The sequence below is a fragment of the Aulonocara sp. 'chitande type north' Nkhata Bay genome, linkage group LG18 (assembly GCF_057382095.1).
Source record: "Aulonocara sp. 'chitande type north' Nkhata Bay isolate Kocher_YH1m ecotype deep benthic linkage group LG18, A_spYH_male_GT1.1, whole genome shotgun sequence".
Lineage (NCBI taxonomy): Eukaryota > Metazoa > Chordata > Actinopteri > Cichliformes > Cichlidae > Aulonocara > Aulonocara sp. 'chitande type north' Nkhata Bay.
In genome coordinates, this window is record NC_141361.1 from 14,541,296 (window position 1) to 14,561,608 (window position 20,313).

The 20,313-nt window shown below is 37.9% G+C and overlaps 1 protein-coding gene across 1 annotated transcript; it reads left to right on the plus strand.

Moving 5' to 3' along the window:
* The first annotated feature begins 912 nt into the window (after window positions 1–912).
* LOC147308196 (macrophage mannose receptor 1-like) lies at window positions 913–17,880 on the plus strand. Its single transcript, XM_086272031.1, has 30 exons — window positions 913–1,339; window positions 1,582–1,752; window positions 1,894–2,049; window positions 2,266–2,388; window positions 2,853–2,990; window positions 3,080–3,262; window positions 4,668–4,822; window positions 5,036–5,149; window positions 5,573–5,688; window positions 5,771–5,919; window positions 6,006–6,205; window positions 7,076–7,200; window positions 7,468–7,540; window positions 7,700–7,853; window positions 7,986–8,024; window positions 9,314–9,477; window positions 9,596–9,657; window positions 10,133–10,233; window positions 11,183–11,328; window positions 11,436–11,541; window positions 11,740–11,864; window positions 14,120–14,146; window positions 14,250–14,352; window positions 14,622–14,854; window positions 15,997–16,162; window positions 16,490–16,657; window positions 16,735–16,854; window positions 17,006–17,176; window positions 17,422–17,451; window positions 17,552–17,880. The coding sequence occupies exons 1-30, from the start codon at window positions 913–915 to the stop codon at window positions 17,800–17,802; spliced, it is 4,296 nt and encodes a 1,431-aa protein (XP_086128157.1). The 3' UTR covers window positions 17,803–17,880.
* The last annotated feature ends 2,433 nt before the right edge of the window (window positions 17,881–20,313 follow it).

Below are 20,313 nucleotides of genomic sequence, written 5' to 3' on the forward strand. Positions count from 1 at the left end.
GCTAAATCAAGGTCCTGAAGAGTCAGCTGAATGGGGAAAAACAAGATCTGAGGATAAGCACAACTGGATCATAAGATGCACTTATGAGTGGAAATCCCAATCTTCTTGATTCCTTACTCTAGCATGGCAAAAATTAGCAGAGAAAAAAACAAAAAATACAAAACCAAAGGTTCACAGTCTGAGCAGTGGCTCATTCCGCTGGTACTAAATATGATCCCTTTTAATCCAGCTATACAGCTATATATGAATACTTTATTTTACTCCCCCACCCCCCCTTTAAAACTCTGTTTGCTAACAACAATTAACTTAATTCAACTTCTTTTTACTAAATCATACATTTTTTTGAGTTAAATCTCCCTCCGTCCTACTTCTCTTGACTACAGGGAAAATGTCTACATTTTTGTTTCTTTGGATAAGCTAGAAAATCAGTATACAAGTCAGTGAGGCAAAATTCACAGTAACCCTCCCCTCCTTTTTCTTGTAAAACATCACTCATCATGATGACCCAAGACAGGATGATATAAAGAGTCATGGTTGACAATCATTCACACCCTGTGTTTTGCTTCTGTGCAACTAGCTTATATGAAAATATAAGACACAGGAATGGGAATACTAACAATGAGGATAACTTCTACAGTCTTTGTGCTTCTCATCCAAACATTTCTTTGTTTGGCTTCAGATGGTAATCAACTATTTCTTGTATTTTTTGCTAAGGCTTTTAACAGACTATCGTGCGTCCTGCCTGTCTGCACTAAATGTAAGATTGTTGTGTCCTCCATCGTTTCCTGTATTTATGTTTGGTTTTTTTTACAATTCTACAATGAGTTATTCGTGATTTTATCATAAAAACTGTTCTTTAAGTAAACTTTCCGCAATTATAAATATAAAAATCAGTTGAAGCAAGTATGATAAATGGATGAAGATTTTCTTTGTTTTTTTACATCTCCAACAGTACTGTTTTTCAATATTTTTTTCTCTACAGATTCCCAATTTCAACTAATTAACAGGGCCACTGGTTTTTGTTTGGTAAAATTAAATAACCACTGCAATGACATTCGCTGGACATCTGGGGATCGACTTTTGGTTCAGAATAAGAACAAGTGCCTGGGTGTTCAGGGAAAAACTGTGGGCAGTGAAGTAAACCTGTATGATTGTGATGAAACCAGTGAGCTCCAAAAGTGGGAATGCATGAATGAAACTGTGATCGCTCTCAAAGGCCAAGAACTTTACATTGACCTCACTGCCGATAACACAGCCGTGCTCTCAAATAAAGTTGTACCCAGTAGCCACCTTACAATTTCTGGGACTTCCAGTGGTGCTTGCACAAGAACATATACAGGTAAGTGAAAACAAAAAAACAAAAACATTGTAAAGTAATTCATAATAACTTTTATGGAAATAATATTAGTGGCATAATAAATTTGTAGATTTTCATATTTAGTTCCAAAACAGTTGTAATGCAAAGATAGTGTGTCAAATGATTACAAGATGTTGATAAATGATAAAAGTATCATTTTGCTTAAACTATTCAAGCTATTCTTTGTTCTTTTCTTATATGTTTTCCTTATTTTGGTCCTTCAGAACTTTACACCATTGAAGGAAATGCAGCTGGGAGGCCGTGCATGTTTCCTTTCTTTTACAAAAGCAATTGGTATTCGGAGTGCACTGCATTTGACTCTCCAGGGAACCGTAAATGGTGTGCGGTTGAAACAAAATATGATCATGAACTCTGGGGTTACTGCCCAACTAACTGTAAGTACACAACAAATTCTAATACAGGTTTTCAGAGTAATAAGCAGAACCTGGACATCCAAATTTAAATGTTGAGGAACGCCATCTTGAGGTACAAGTTCAGTGTAACACTATAATACCTTAACTGTGTTTGTGTCACAGCCAAAGAAACCTGGAACAAAGACCCTACAACAGGAGCATCTTATCAGCTGAACACACAGTCAGCGCTGACCTGGGATCAGGCTGATGCCAGCTGCAAACAGCAGAGTGCCTCCCTGCTCAGTATCAGCAATCCTCATGAGCAGGCTTATATTTCAGGTAAGGAGAAAAGTCTCCACACTACACTGAATATATTGAAAACAAAACAATTCGTTTAAGCTGAGAGAGTTTTACAAATAGCTAAAACTTGAAACATTAAAGTTGTTGTGGTCTGTAGACTGTAGACACTGCTCCAGCTGATGATTATGTTTTGAGTATTATACTTGTAAACTTTTGTTTTCTCTGTCTCTTTTGTCTGTTAAACTCTACTGACAGCACTATTAGGGACAAATTGGGGACAGGAGTACAAGCTCTGGGTTGGACTGATCTTCCAGCATTTAGATTATGTGTGGAAGTGGTCTAATGGGAATCCTTATGCATATCTGAATTGGGACTCAGGTAAGTTTTCTTTCAAGTTTCAGGAGCTTGTGTTACCATTCTGATGATAATTTACATTACTGTTGTTAAAATATTTCAGCAAGTCATCTTGATCATGTTTGTCATCTTTTTTTATTGATATAAGAAATGTTATCTGTCAGCAAGTCAATATTTTTTTCCCTATTTTTTATAAAATGTCTTCCACGCAGGCGTGCCAGTCACACTGCAGATATAGCAACAATCAGAGAACCTCTTATTGTTCAGCAATTTCAACAACCGCTAAATTATTGTGGTGGCGTTGTGTGTCACATAACCTTATCACTCTTGGGTAGAAATCATAGGCTTCTATTTTATTTCCACGAAAACTAAAATGCTCATACACAATACACACCATGCTTCTAAATATCTTGAGAATCCTGTGAATTGAAAGTTGCCGAGTCTCATCTCATAAGTGACAAGTTTCATTTACCATCACTGCTCCGTAGGACATCCAGTTTCTAATCCAGGATATAAGTGTGGAATTATCGATGGCGCTGTTCAGCTTTCTTGGCAAAGTTCAAAATGCAACAAGAAACTGGGATACATCTGCTACAGTGAAGGACCTTTGGATGCACCTACTGAAGGTATAGAAAAAAATCCCTTCTCTACCCTTCTCTTAAAAAACTTGATTGACTCTATTTCTTTGATCTTCTTTTGTTCTTTTGGTTCATAGCTCCCGAGAGTGGATTTTGTACAGCACCCTGGATCCCCTACAATGGCCACTGCTTTTACCTTTATCGTAATGAAACAAAAAAATGGTCTGATGCTCAGAAAGCTTGCCGTAAAGAAGGAGGAGACCTAGTAACTATTCGTAATGTAGAGGACCAAAGCTTCATCATCTCTCAACTTGGATATGGTATGGCAATAAAAACTTCTGAGCACCATTTGCATTCCTTTAACATAATCTTCACCCTACACTTTTCATATTTATGCAATTTTTATGCAATTGCTGGTGAGTAACTGAAATATTTTTGAGGCACGATCTAATATGATTGTGTTGGTATGTTCCTGGATCAACAAAAGTAATGTTTGTCCAGTTTCAACATTGCAAGTTATCAATCACATTGCAGTGATGTCATAATGTTGTGATGTGGAAACACCATCACACCACACACCAAACCCTAACCCTACACCCCAAACCTTAACAATGATCACATACCAATGCTGAACGCAAGTTTTTTCCAAGTTGCAAAGTTGTGAAATCATAACAATGTTATTTGTCATATACAGTGTGAATCCTAGACAAACAAACATGTTGATCTAAGAAAAAGACCAACAATTTAGTTTTATGTAATTTATATACCGCAAATCACAGCAACAGTTACCTCTCTGAACCATAGTCGAGGGGGCTTGGAAGCTGAATGAAGTTTAACTTTACTGTAGGAGCCACAAGTAAGCCAGCAGGCTGAGAGCGAAGTGCTCTAATAGGGTGATAAGGTCAGTAAGACAAGATGGTGCCAGATTATTCAAGACCTGGTACATAATGAGAAGGATTTTAAATTCAATTCTATTTTCGATTTAACATGATTATATCAGATAGTCCATTTCTGAGAACACATTTAACCTCATAAAACTAAAGTCACAAGAAGTCAGGTGATTGAATATTGAACAAATTTATGCTCCTTTATACTTCAGCCCTAAATTCACTTCAGTCCATTTAACTGAAAGATGCAAATCCCACATAAATATCAAGTTAACTGTTAAAGTTACAGGAAGTGTTCAGCTTGTAATTAAGTCATTAGAAGTTGTCTCTCCTTAATTGTTAAAATGTCTAATTTGAACATCACACTGAAAAGTTAAAAACACACTCAAACACAGATATTAATGAATATCTTATTTTATAGCTACACACATAATACAATTGTGAGCAATCTATTCTTGGAAATGTATAGCCGTCCACCACCTTCAGAAAATCCAGGGCTCTCACCACAGCTAACAGTCACTTCAGACCTACCATGCAGACTACCTCTTTAGAATAATGACCGTTCATTAGTCGGTCACTTTGGGAATCCTGCTATTTTGGACACAAAACTAGGTTTTTGATTTTGTCACTTCATAAGCATTCAGTCACTTTCTGTTGACTGATCCCTGTATCACTGCACATCTCACATATGATGAAGTTTGTTTACAAGTCCAGCAATTCTGGCAGACGATTAGCAGCAGTCTAAAACTTAAGTGCAAAAGTAACATCTAAAGAGTAGCAAATGAGCAGAATTTATCAAGAAGATTATACAACAATTAATGTTATTTTCTGTCTGCAGCATCCACTGATGAACTCTGGATTGGACTAAACGATAGGAACAGAGAGAGGCTGTTTGTTTGGAGTGATCATTCTCCTGTGAGTTACACTAGCTGGGACTCTCGGGAACCAACTGTCACCTCTGAACAAGAAGACTGTGTTCTGATCAGAGGGGAGGTAAGGTGCACAGTGTGGGAGAGATTATTAATGAATGTGACACGCCAGCTTTTTTCTGTAAAACTATGCAGTTCTGTTAAAGAACACTGGATGCCAGGAAGGTCCATTAATATCCAGGAAAATTAGGTCTTTGTTTTATGATATGCACCGTAGCCTGTCTATCTCTTGTTAATTTCAGTTTCCACATATATTTTGCTCTTTTCATTCTTGCAGAATGGAAACTGGGCTGACCGTGTGTGTGATGAGAAACATGGCTTTATCTGCATGAAGACAAGTGACTCTGAACCCTCTGGAGATGAAGTGGAGCTGAACGCAGGCTGCAAAACTGTATGTGAACCTTTCATATATTTTCCAAAGAATGTCTGCATCTGGTTGGTCGAATGCACACATTCTGTTATCTGTTTCTGTTTTGTAAAGGCTGTTGTATATTTCAAATGGCACAATGTCTAAATTTAATTTTGTGCCTGTGGTCCATGAAATATCTAGGAAAGCAGCATACACATAAGGTATGATGCCTAATGAAACATTGTATTTGGGTGCTGTTTATAGTAAAAAGATTAAGAGAACATCTTATTTAGTCATTGCATTTTTAGGAAAAAAAAAACATTCCTGTAGAGTAAACAAGTAGTCACACTGATGCAGTGTGATTCTGCATTCTGGTGTTTTACTCCTTGCTATCACAAAAAGACAGAAAGACAACATTTAACGACAGGCTTGAATAGTTCTCCAACTTGTTTCTCTGCAATGCAGGGTTGGAAAAGACATGGATCCTACTGCTACTTTCTAGGGACTGAGACAAAGACGTTTCATGAAGCCAACGATGACTGCAAGAGCTCAAACTCTTACTTAGCTGACGTTTCAACTGGGTAAAATAGTTTTCATAAAAAAAAAATTATATGTAATTTTGCATCAGGCTGCCTCTAATGTGACTTGTGTAAATATTTCCAGGGTGGATAATGCTTTCCTTGTAAGCTTGGTGGGGCTGAGGCCAGAGAAACACTTCTGGATAGGTCTCTCAAACCTGAAAAACAGAGAATATTTTATGTGGACCAACAATGCCTATGCAAGATATACTCACTGGAACACTCATATGCCAGGTAATGCAAAATGTGAATCGCTATGTAAACTATAGTTGGGAGATGACTTCACAAATGACAGCTAACAATTTCTTTTATAACACAAGGTAACGTGCAGGGTTGTGTTGCTATGGCAACTGGGCATTTTGCTGGCCTTTGGGATGTGTTGCCCTGTACCAATAAGGAAAAATACATCTGTAAACACCTGGCAGAGGGGGAAGCTTTAACCCCAGCTCCACCAACCACTGCCACGCCTAACTGCACAGATGGATGGATTAAGATGCAATCCAGAGGCATCTGTTATAAGGTACTGTGGCTGCCACAGTGGTACATGACTTAAGTATTCTGCAGTCTCTATTTTTCACAAGCCCTTTACAAACAGTAGAGTTACCAAGGGCAGCAGTATAGTAGCACTATAAACAAGTAAGTTACCCTGAGCTCCTCCTGATTCAAGGCAGTAGCAGAGGACCAATATTAACTGGTTTTGTTAAAAGAATAAACGGGTAAAGACATGTCCGATGTTATTTTACTCCGAAAAATTATTGAAACCAGAATGCATTGTGCTGCTATAAGCCCCAAAAAACCAAACAAATAAAGAAAAGCCTCACAACCTTGTGATCAGTTTTATGTAGGAAAGATTTCATTCCAACCAAACTACACTTGTCATTTGCATCATTTATGCAAAAGAAAGTATGCATTGACACATGACAAGAGGCTTCTACTTGTGATAACATCCCAGAATGTAAATATAGATGGTATTCCTCTTAGCTTAGCTGCAACATCACCGTTTGGATTGCAGAGCTAACTTCAAAACTGGCCAAAAAAAAAAAAAACAACCAAAAAACTCTTGCTGAATAAGCAGAGGAAAAACATGTTAATTTTGTTTTGAGCGTGTGTCCCATCAATTTCATAATATCTGTGACAGTTGTGACTTTTTGCCAACAACTTGACTTTCCTTTTTGTTAGTGATTTCTGATCATTTCTGCACATGGGTTTCTGTCACTTCCATACTCATAATCCTTTCTGTTGTAGAAGGATATGATTATTCTGTTGATCTTATTCATAACAAGGATGACATAAAAACAGAGATGACGGCCCATGTTTAGCATGTAGTTCTGAATGTACAAATATTATTAAGCTTCAGATCACAACTCAGTTTCTTATATTTTGTTTATAGATCTTTCCAGAGGCTTCAGAAAAGAGAAAGACCTGGTACGAGGCTAGAGATTACTGCAGAGCCATTGGAGGAGACCTAGTCAGCATTCACAGCAGTGCTGATTTACTACCAAGGCAATTTTCATGGTATGGTGTTATCTGGTCTACAATCAGAGCTACATAAGATAAAAATCTTTCGTAAAGTACACCTCCAGCCTAAGTCACACATTAGTGGCAGTCATAGATTCTTATCATTTTCAAGCAATGAGTTGCGTATTAGCATAATCACTGATAGAAAAAAGGAAACATGTTTTTACAAAATATTTACACAAAATAAGTAAATAAAAGGTCTTTGAGCAAGAAAAAGAAATTACACAAGTATAAACATTTGGAACATACATTTGTCCATTATAGGCATAATCAATACTGGATTGGACTTAGTGCTCCTGACCCAGACACAGGTTATGTATGGAGCGATGGATCCCCGGTGAGTTTACAGTTTTTAACTCTCTACAATGGTTTATGTAGCCAAAATGATGATAACGATCAAGATGATGATTATTAATATTACTGATGTTACAGCTGCTATTACTACTGCTACAAATACTACTACTACTATTCATAATTATCTTATTTTTGTATAAAGGTAAACTTTCAAGAGTGGAGTGATGGAGAGCCAAACAATGAAAATAACGCCGAATCATGTGCTGAAATAAAACCCAATTATTGGGAGAAAACTTTGTTTTGGAGTGATGTGCACTGTGAGAAGTACAATAACTGGATTTGTCAGATCCACGCAGGTACAGCATGGTCACAGTTATACAATTCTTTTGTAGCATTTTTTTTTGGACCAGAAGATTATTGTATGTATTCTCACAATGTCAAGCTGGTCACTAGTAACTCAACACTATTCTGTTTTTATTCCTTCACAGGAGTCACCCCAAAGCCGGCTCCAGACCCTGTCACCCCTGGTAAGTGCACCAGTGCGTTGAGGAATTTGACCATACTGCCATACAGCATCTTTACATGACTGTTGACTTTCTATTGGGATTACCAGGCTGAGACCATTATTCATACTATGCTGACAGGGAAACTGATGTCTCATGGATGCTGATTTTCTGCGTGGCAAATATTTGAAACTAGTATAATATAATAAGTATAATAATAATAGGCTGAATAATATTATTGTGTTTTGTTTTGTTTTTACCACTAAGCTGTTAAAGGCTGATGGGGTACTGCTGTGACCCCCACTGGGCAGGCAGATGGGATGGATGGGTGTTGTGTTTGTGAATGCGATAACTCAAGAAAACACTTTTGATTTTTGAAATTGATACCATAGCTGTGTCTGCTAGGACACATGTACAATGAATATATGAATGTATGAATGTTTATGAACTCATATGAAATGCGTTTTTTATATAAAGTGCTATACAAATACAGGCCGTTTACCATTCATAATCCAACAACAAATCCAAAATATGTTACAGAACCTAGACTTGCTCTTCTGAAATCTCAAAAGATAATGGAATAATGATTTCAAAAAACAAAACAAGATAAAAACCTGTGAGAATAGTAATAGTAAATAGAAAATCAGTTCTATGAGTGTGTGAAGCCCATTGAAAGGATTTAATGGCTGACCATCCTTTATTTTTCTCTGTATCTGACGGTGCAAGGATCAGTTGAATTAGACTGAACTGTTTTTTCATAGTTGAACTGTTTATTTGTTTATCAATTCAATTTTATTTATACAGCACCAAATCACAACAATAGTTGCCTCACGGTGCTTTATATTGTAAGGTTGACCCTACAATAATACATACAGAGAAAAACCCAGCAATCATATGAGGCCCTATGAGCAAGCACTTTGGCGACAGTGGGAAGGAAAAACTCCCTTTTAACAGGAAGAAACCTCCGGCAGCACCAGGCTCAGGGAGGCGGGGCCATCTGCCACAACCAGATCTCATTGATACTGTATGAGCATAAACCTCACAGTGAAGAAAGGAAGATTGGATTGTGTAGTTTGAGGAAAAGATGGAAAACATGCAGTTGTTGTTCATAATTTTAAAGCCTCACTGTGAACAGCTGGAAAAACATGAGCTTGTCATGAAAAAAGTTATTTTTTTAAGACTTGCTTATCTAACACATTTACAGCAGTTTCCAAACATGTTTTTATAACGTTTTCTTTGAAATTTTTGAAAAAGAGGGTCATACTATTTGCACATTTACTGAAATAGATTGCGCATTTCTTATCTATTCTCAGAATATAACACGACATCTGATGGGTGGCTAGAATGGAATGGGGCTCAGTATTACATTAACAAAAAGGCGATGGCCATGGAGGACGCTCGTATGTTCTGCAGACAGAGGCATGGTGACCTGGTATCTATCAACAGTGAAGCAGAAAGGATATTTTTATGGAAACAGGTGAGCAATGGCATTTGTAAAAGATTTACCAAGGCAATGGGTATTTAAGTTATAATTGCAAAAACTTAAACATCCAGACACCGACAGTTTTTTCCTATGTATCCATGTTTTTGTGCAGATTTCAACAGGTTATCAGAATTCTTGGATTGGCCTATCTGTAGATCTTGATGGAACATTTCAGTGAGTATGAATTTAGTGACAAAAACGTAAATGCAATTTACAATTAACTTAAATTTATGTAACAGCAAGTTAAAAAGTACTTAGTGCAAGGCAGCATGTCAGATAAGTATACCAGTTTTAATTTCAGTCAGTCATATCTTGAGTGTTTGATTTAAAATCTACTGTTCTGATACACAAAGGGGAAATTAAATGTGTCTTATTGTCCAAATACTTTAAGCTCTAACTGCAAATGCAGATCTATTTGCATTTCTATTTGCGAAGCTTTGTCTGTATTTGTAAAATTTTGGAGTTTCCTGTTTGTAATCTTTCCCACCAATTTTACTCAGTTATTACAGCTAAAAACAACAAAAGTGTGACCAAAAAGAAGAAGGATAAGAGTATCTTTAATGAACCCAGTATGCCACTGTCTTGGTATTATTGTCACAAATCTTTTACAGATATATTTAAACAAATTTATTTTTTGTGTTACATTAAGGTGGATGGATGGTTCTCAGTTGTTGTTTCAAAGTTGGCAGGAAAATCAACCTGACTTCAAGAACTTTGATGAGAACTGTGCTTTCATGACATATCACAATGGTGAGTGTACCGAAATACGATTCAGTTTCACTGAAATACATACAAGTGGTATCACCCAGTGATAGCACTCAGGCCATCCTGTCACAACTATCCCTTCAGTTTTACTGACACCCTAGTTTTATCACAGTAATACGTATCCTTTACAGCCCATACACACATATCAAAGAACAGCAAAAGTACAGACATCCTAGAAATACTACTATTAGAAAATATAAGTTGAGTTGAAGTAAACATTCAACTTCGTACTCAAGTAAAAGTTAAAAAAAAGTGAAATGTAGTCACAGTCACACACTGTTTTACTTTAAATTCATCACAGCAGCTGGACCTTTAGCTTGCAACACACTGTGTAAAAAACTGCACACAAACAGTTTGTGTGTTTGCTGATGTTTGCTGAGCTGATAGAAACATTTGAAATTTGAAATTACCTGCCACTTAAAAAAAAGTCACTCCCATTATGCTCATTCCTCTATTGTAGCACTAGCTATGATGCTAAAGTACCTAAACCGCAACGTACGGACACCTGCAGTTGTTGTGGTGTTATGACAAAAAAAAAAAGAAAAACACCATCCCGCCTTTAACCCCTGACTTTGGCACACGTCATCTCTTTTTACGAGTCATCCTCTGGTGATAAACACATGAACAGGATTGACTTCTGCTTCAAATCGGTTTGATGTTTTGAGGCTCGCAGGGACAAAATAATAACTTGACCCTAAAGCGTTAAAGCAATAGTAATGAGTCTGTTTTGAAAATGTAAGAAGTAGAATACAGATATTTGTTTAAGAATGTAGGGAGTAAAAGTAAAAAGTATGTAGAAAAAGAAACTACTCAAGACGACATGCTACAAAAGATAAAATGAGTGTGTGATATCAAAATTGATTGAAGTTGATTTTTTTAATTATTCATTCAAGTCAATAATGTTATTAATTTAATATGCTGACCTGGCCTGCAGGATTCTGGCATGACTCCAGCTGTGGGCTTGAGTATGCGTCCATTTGTAAGCGCAGCAGCTCAACACCTGCAAACACCACCGCCGCAGTGCCTACAGTGTCCCCAAAAGGTGGATGTCCACACCCCTGGAAAAAATTTAACTCTAAGGTCAGATGTCTTTTCATGTCTTTTAATCTTTCTATTATTTACTGTTGAAGCAATATGTTCTTAGTGCTTGGAACACTATATTGATCTTTTTCATCTTTCAATTTTAGTGTTACAGCATCATTGACAATCAGAATTTAACATGGCATGATGCAAGGGAAAAATGCAAACAAAAGGGTGGAAACTTGGTGTCTATTACTTCAAGACAGGTGGAAGGTTTGTTTCATTTTCTTTTCACTCAAATAAGTATTTCGATTTTGTTACCTTCTCGTCTTTTGCGGTCCATTTATGATACTACCACTGAATTTCTTTTGTTGTGCAGTTTTGGCATACCCACAAGTTAGAGCTGATACCACGGTGCACTTTTATTTGCAAGAAAATATCTTAACCATAAATCTTTGTCTACATTTTCAGTGTTTCTACTGTCTCAAATGGCTGATGCGCCTACTACAGACTTGTGGATTGGTTTATTTCAGTCACAGTGGAGAACTTACTGGACTGATGGACAACCAAAGTCATACATCAATTTGGGTAATGATGTAAGTGGGAAAATAATAATCTGTTCTCAGTGAGTAAAAAAAATCATGCTGAAAATCTGTAGCTATATAGACTGGGTAATGTGTCAGGAACGAACAGATGCCACCTGGCTTGACAAAAATGAAAATGGTCAACCTAGAGAGTGGCCAAATTCAAATGGGGTGATACAGTACCATAGGTCATTAACCTAAGATGGGGGCTCATTATTTAAGACCTTGTATGTGATGAGAAAGATTTTAAATTCAATTCTGGATTTAGAAGGGAGCCAGTGAAGAGAACCAAATATAAAAGAAATGTGCTTTCTCTTTGTAGTCCCTGTCAGTATTCATGCTTCAGCATTTTGGACCAACTGAATGTTTTTCAGGGAGTTTTTAGGACATCCTGACAATAAAAAAACTACAGTAGTCAAGCCTAGGAGTAATAAATGCATGAACTAGTTTTTCAGTGGAGAGTCCCAGAAAGCAGTCTTACATATCTGTTTAATATCCTGGTAAAAACAACTCTTAAGATTCATCACAGTGTCTCTGGAGGCCAAGGTAATGCTATCCAGAGTAAGCATGTGGTTAGATACCATATTTCTAATATTTTTACCAGTATCACACTAAGATCTAGGAGGAAAAGAACAGAGATGACTCAGTAGCTTGTATGGCCCCCGCATGTTTGTATACATGCTTGATGATATTGGGGCATGTTTCTAATGACACGACTGATAGTGTTTCAGGTGTCTCCCACCAGATTTGAGACATCAGAACATTAAGTGAGTAAAAAACACCCTAAATGCATTTAGAATATATTTAGAACTACACATTCAATTCTTTTAGTAATTATAGTTTTTTTTTGGTCACAATTCCAGCCCACCTGCTTTATCTGGGCTTGGAACTGGCAAAAGTGACCTGAAATACGCACTCTGGTGGAGTTATTTTGTGTGTGTGTGTGTGTGTGTTTTTAAGTAGTTTTAAACCTTGTGATCCACAAAAAGTAAAAGTAAAAGAAGAACTGACTGTGTTACAGTCAGGGCTGGAGCAGTGGCTTCGCTCATGCGCGATTCATTGCAGTTTGGACGCGTAGGGGTTAACATCTGCTCTGACACCAGCTGGGGGACACTGCTGTGTGAGGATGATCTGCTGCCTGTGAGCGCTTTGGCACGGGTGAGGTGCCCATGGCAGCACCCGCTGCTTGTTGAGAGTAAGAGCGATACGTGCTTTCACATCACAAAGTGGTCATAAGTCTTCCTAAAAACACCAGCAAAAGTCGCCAGATTTGTCACTAGTCGCTTTTTAGAAAAGAGGGTCTGAAAACTCGCTAAATATATCGCCAAAGTCGCCAAGTTGGCAACACTGGTGCCATTGCCAAACCTATAAAAGTCTTTGCATCCTGCCATGGATATGCCTCTCCAGACTGTCACAGAGCCACAACCAAACTAGTCATGCTGAACGATTTAACATTATGGTATTCTATGGCAAATACCAATCAAATTCAATGAAGTTGGACAGTGAGCACAGGCCACCCTACATGATGTAGTGATCTCAGGCTACTCTTACGAATTCTGCTTCTGATTGTTTGGTCAGAGACATTTACACCAGTGCCCTGCTGGAGATGACTTGCTGGGCTCTGACAGTGCTCATCCTGTTCCTCCTTGAACAAAGGAGCAGATACTGGTCCTGCTGATGAGTTCAGGACCTTCTACAGGCCTGTCCAGCTCTTCCAGAGTAACTTCCGGTCTCCTGGAATCTCTTCTATGCTCTTGAGACTGTGCTGGGAAACACAGCAAACCTTCTGGCAATGGTACATATTGATGTGCCATCCTGGAGGAGCTGGATTACCTGTGCAACATCTGTAGGATCCAGGTATGGCCTCATGCTACCAGCAGTGACACTAACTCTAGCCAAAGGCCAAACTAGTGAAGAAACACTCGGAAAAGAGGAGCAGGGGGAAAATGTCAGTGTCCTCCACCTGTAAAACCATTCCTGTTTTGGAGGTTGTCTCACTTTTGCCCCTCTAGTGCACCTGTTGATAATTTCATTAACCCCAAAGTTGCTGACACTGATTAACAACCTGCTCTGCTATCCCAGAACTTTAGCTGACTCGATGCTATACTTTGGTTAAAAAGTGTTCCATTAATTTTTTGAGCAGTGAACTTGCACCATGTAGATACAGTCTATATTACCTATTGTGGAGGGTCAGACACATTGAAATAATCCATAACTTTATATTTTTGTATTTACAAATAATTAAAATCTTTGTGTTTACGTTGCAGCATTGGTATTGGTATTATAAACAAAAGGTAAGTCGATTTTAAAGATCCAAGAATGCCCCGTGTTCCCTGACACAGTTCCCTGTATCATCACGTATCATTATTCTCTGTTGACCCAACTCTGTTTCCACAGAAAAACTGTTTTGTGATCAATACCAAGCCTTTAATTGGTATTGGGAAATGGATTCAAAAGTCATGCAATGACACCAATGGATTTATCTGTCATCGAAATCTTGGTGAGTCCATTTCTAACCCCAGGCCTGTTGCCACCCAACTTCAGCTGCAGCTCCATCACACTCTCTCTAGCTTTTCTAAAACAACTAAAAATTTGCTTTGACATTTCATTCCTGTAATTAATATCTATATATAATATATAATAACGATAATATCTATGATCAAGGGTATGATTCATCACTGGAAATAGCTATAATAACTTTTTAAGAATGATTCAGAGGGTTTTATTATGTAAAAAAAATAAAATAGTTTCTATTCTCATCCTAAACAGACACATCTCAACCAGATTCTCCAGAACCAACAATTTCTACTAACTACATCAAAATACTCAATGACTCCATTAAGGTTGTTCCTCAACAAATGAATTGGGATAAAGCTGCAGAGTACTGTAAAAATGACGATGCCCTCCTAGCTAGCCTGAGGAGTGAGTGGACGCAAGCTTATGTTGAGCTCCTGGCGCTGAATCTCAAGGCTCCTCTTTGGTTTGGATTACACAAAGCGCAGGTAAACTTTTGAAGACATATAAAAAGTTCATAACTCAATAATAGGGCCAACCACTTCGAAACTTCTGACTGCAAATTCAATCAAAAATCTACTTATGTGCACAAAAAATTATTTCAACAAAGATTTTATCTAACGAAATAATCTGTAATTATGAAAATGAAATCTTCGTTGATGGATAAATATACTGGCCTAGTTATTTATCCAATCATTCGGTTATTTGTGAACTGAGATTAATCATCCATCCATTTCAGTTAAATCTAGCTATTGCTTTTCATAATACGTCTGCCAGCACCACGTAAACACATTTGAAGTTGCTGTGTAGCACTTGCTAACTTGATTACAAAGATGCCAATAAAGGTCATATAAAGAAGCAGTTGCACATTATGCTGCATTAAAAAATAAACACTTTTAAATGCAGCAGTCATTAAATAAGCATTGTGGAAAGTTTCACTGTTTTACTAAAGTGCCTACCTTACCCAGGGCATGATCAGTGCAGCCTCCCTAATCCAGCAGGGAGATGCTCTGTGTTAGGAAGGCATGTTGAGCAGCAGCACTTCTTATGTAAACTCTTAAACTGTTACTTTAAACTCCATCATTTTACCTAGCTCCGGCTGTCTTAGCTAAAGGAGCAGATACTGATCCTGCTGATGAGTTAAGGACCTTCTAAAGACCTGTCCACCTCTTCCAGAGTAACTGTCTCCTGGAATCTCTTCAATGCTCTTGAGACTCTGCTGGGAGACACAGCAAACCTTCTGGCAATGGTACATTTTGATTTGCCATCCTGGAGGAGCTGGACTACCTGTTTTTTGAGCAGTATAGATTATCATGTTAGTTTGAGTCAACTCCGTTCAACTGTTATATCCTCTGTGCAGCTATGCTTACTAAGGGAAATATTCCTAAAAGCCGAATTAAATAGATAAAAACAGGTGTGGGTCACAATCAGCCAAGGTTTCCGGTGAACCCACTGTTAGATCTTACACCACCCTATCATTTGAGTTACTCAGATCAAATGACCCAAGATGTGAGAGGGCATTAAGGCGTGTGGGAAGGGATCTCAAAACTGGATTACAGATGAGAGGGTTCCTATGGTTCTGCTAGTTTTCTTGATTGGTAACTGCTGTCTCATTAATCTTTTCTTTCAGATCAATGGCTCTTTCCGCTATGTTGATGGATGGCATTTAATATTCAGTCGATGGGGTAAAAATGAACCAAGCAAGGACAGAAGTTGTGTATACATGGATGTGGATGGAAAATGGAAAACCACTCACTGTAATGAGACACTAATGAGTGTTTGCATGAAGTCGACAGGTACGACCAAACACTGGCTAATAGATACCCTATAACCCTGTAATGACTGGCATGTCTGTTTCATTTAAACTTGAATCACTGTTGAGAAGCTTAAATTACAGATCACAGGTACTGATGTCCGTAAAATTTCTCTCTCTCTCTCTCTCTCTCTCTCTCTCTCTCTCTCTCTCTCTCTCTCTCACACACACACACACACACACACACACACACACACACACACACACACACACACACACACACACACACGTTTGTTGTCAAAACAATACATTTAAGAGTTTTAAAAGATGTAATTCATTGATCTCATTGACATCATTGTCTCATTCACAGATGTGCTGCCAACAGAGTCAACTCTTTTTCCAGGAGTTTGTCCTCTAGACCCAGAGGCAACAATAGAAAACAAGAACTATATCTGGGTACCATTCAGGGGTTATTGTTATATTTTTATTACAGAGCAAAAGCGCTGGCAAGAAGCATCTACCAGCTGTGTAGCACATGGTAGGCGACTTATCTGAAAGATACTTTTATGCAATAAATTGCTGTAGTTTCATTAACAACTGATTTGTTTTGTTAAGGTGGAATGCTTGCCAGCATTGAAGATTCCTCTGAGCAAAAATTTCTAGAAATTAACCTGAGAACTTTTCAAGATGGCTACACATCTTTCTGGATTGGCCTGTTTAAAAAACAACACAAAGGTGAGTCATTATTTATTTTTATGGTAAATAATAATAATAATAACAATAGTAACATATTTTTTGATCATTTGTTTTTAAACCAAATTTTCAGTTCAAAATAAATATTTTTTTTAAATGATGTACACTGTTGTTTTTGTCTATTTGCCTGCAGAGGAATGGCTCTGGTTGGATAAAACAGTCATTAGTTACACTAACTGGGCTGAAGGTCAACCTGTTAATGGCAGCAGATTACCCCGCAGAGGAGAGATTAGTACATCAGATGGGACATGGACAGATATTGGCATGTGGGTTCAAAGACCTTACATCTGCAAGATACAAAAAGGTAAAATAATCTTTATTTATAAAAGTGTTTTCTCTTTTTCTTTTCTGTAATGATATGAATCTCTAGTAAGATGTTCACAACAGACATGACACAGTCATATGAATCCAAAAGGAATAACTCTTGTTACCGTGTTACAAATGCAAATACCTGTTTACGCCATAGCAATTTACTTTTATTTTTAAATGAAGTAGAGTTACTTTGTGATAAAGTGTCTTATTTGATTGTTCTTTTTTTCCCTTTTGTAGTATTGCTACCAAAGCCATCACCATCATCGAGTAAGAAACACCTCTTTTAACTATTTATTTTACATATCTTGTTTCAAATTATTACAAATGTTTTTTAGCTGATTACCATCTACTTTTTCACTCTGTACAGAAACTGGATTACCTCATCATCAGCGTGTCTATATAACCACTGCAGTTGTGTTAGTCATTACTGGAATTGCAGTGGTGGCAGTCACTGCTGTCTTCTTCTTCAAGAAATTTGGTCATCAGTTACCCGCCCCTAACACTTTCGATAACCCGCTCTTCTTCAGTAGTAGGGTGTCACAGCCTGAGCAAGCTGACACCAGTATACTGGTAGAGAATGCAGCAGAAGAGAACACTGGAGATTTAATCAGTATGTAATTTAAATATTTTGGGCTCATTTGCATGGCCCATGTGATTCCTAGTATGTTATGAAAATTTGAGCTGAGGTGGCAGTAAATGGCTAAAAGCATATTTGAAACAACACAGGAGAATGTTTAACCAAATATGTATGTTATGACTGTGAAAATTGATTAAATTTGCTTTTGTTGCGAAATCAGTTTTACCCCGGTTCTTTTTATTCCTCGAGCATCCAGAGACGGCACCGGACTCAGTAGTCATTTCACAAAACCTTTATTCATCTTTACTCATCTTTTACTCATCTTTACTCATCTTCTTTACTCATCTTTTACTCATCTTTACTCATCTTCATTTAAGCATGCATCTTCTAGAAGGGAAGACGAGGCCGGTGTGTCCCTCTCCAAATCTTCACTCCTTTGTCTGTGAAACACAGTTTTGTAGGGGCGACCCTATCATAAAACCCCCCACGGTGTGCTGCAAACTCTGTCTGTGTCTATGTGCACGAGCACATGAATGCCTACATGTGCGCGTTCCCGCGTGTCTATGTGAGTGCTCGTGTGTGACTGTGTACGCATACCTGTGTGTATGTGTGTGCACATGAGTGAGTGTGCGTGTGGATGTGTGTGTGCACATGAGTGAGTGTGCGTGACAGTTAAAACACTGTGGGTGTAGGTGACTCCCTAGGTCATAAAACCCATCTCCCTTCCAGACCACAGTTATCCAGTTACAAATGTTGAGACTCCCACCCAAACATCCTCTGGGGAATTTCCACTCAGCATTAACTCCTCTCTGTTTTACTTTCACAGTTCAAGTGGGGGAGGGGTCTCCTACAATCTACTCCTAAGTTCACAACACAATGAGGCCTTTATTATATTAAGGTCAGTGTCTCTACAATAGTTCTACATTCTATGTTAACACATTTCTAAACTCTAAATCAGCTAAACATTCCTACACTTTATTTTCTGAATGTAAATATTTAAAACATTGTATATGGACGGTGGCACAGTTTCCTCACAGTATGAAGGTCCTGAGTTCCATCCTTTCTCCCATAGTCCAAAGACAAGCAGTTAGTGGGGTTAGGTTAATTGGTAAATCTAAATTGCCCATTGGTGTGAACGTGAGTTTGAATGGTTGTCTCTGTGTCTATAGAACCTGTTCTAATCCGGTCTTTAAGTCTGACGTCATTAGCCATGTCTGCAGTATTGCCAACTTAGCGACTTTGTCGCTATATTTAGCGAGTTTTCAGACCCCTTAGTGACTTTTCTTCTAAAAAAAAGTCGCTAAAAAAAGACGTGAAAGTGCGTATCGCTTTTACTCTCAACAAGCAGCGGGTGCTGTAACGCAGTCAGTTCTTCTTTTACTCTTTTACTCTTATGCTGTTTTGTGGACCACAAGGTTTAAAACTACTTATAAAGACACACACACACACAAAGTAACTCCACCAGAGTGCCTATTTCGGGTCACTTTTGCCGGTCCAAGCCCGGGTAAAGGAGCAGGGTTGGAATTGTGACATTAAAAAAACAGCAATTGCTAAAAGAAATTTAATTTGTAGTTCTAAATAAACTCTAAATGCATTTAGGACATTTTTTACTCACTTTATGTCTCTTCCACGATGTTATTTCGCTCTCCAACAACATAGGTTACAATTAGATTAGCATGACCAATTATGCAAATTAGGCGATGACGTCATTTAGCGACTTCTAGCGACTTTTAGGACAACCAATAGCGATTTTCCTTACTGAGGAGTTGGCAACACTGCGTGTCTGGGCCCAAACTCCGCTGCAGGTCCATAAGTCAAGCAATCACTGTGGAAAACAGAGTTAAAAACTGTCTAAATCATGCCTATTCAACTACGAAGTTAGTTGGGCCAGATTTTCAAACCGAGGACTTTATCTGGGCCAGATATTTTTTTTGCAGCCAGTAAGCAGCAGATCATGATCAATTTCAAACCCACACAACTGTACTGAAAAACAAGTATTTTTTTATTCCTTTTCCCCTGTAAATCTGGTGGTGACCTCTCACAAATGCACACCAAAAGGTCCATTTAAAAAAAAGGGAGCTATAACTAAACTATTTTTTGCACATTTGAAATAATAATAATAATAATAACAAAAAACATTTTGATAATTTCCTTTCAAATTAAAATAAATATTTCGCTGACCACTCACTTTTCCTGCCATGGATGGAGCCCCATCGGTCACAAGTATACAGACACGCTTCATATCCAGACCATTTTCCTCAAAAAGAGCTTAAATCTTCTCAAACATCATTTCGCCAGCTGTGTGTCCCTCTAACGGTAGTAAACCGAGCAATTTCCCATCCAAAAAACGGACATATACGCATAACTGTGCATTATCAGTTCTGTCTGTGATCTCCTGCTATAGACATTACATCAGTTTTCTTCAGGTCATCTAACAGCATTTCAAACTCGTCTGACGCCAGAACTTCAATTCTACGAATATTTGAACTGTCCTACAGGGGTACGTTTTTAATAGCAGATGTCACACTCACTTTTCACCGCATCCACCACGG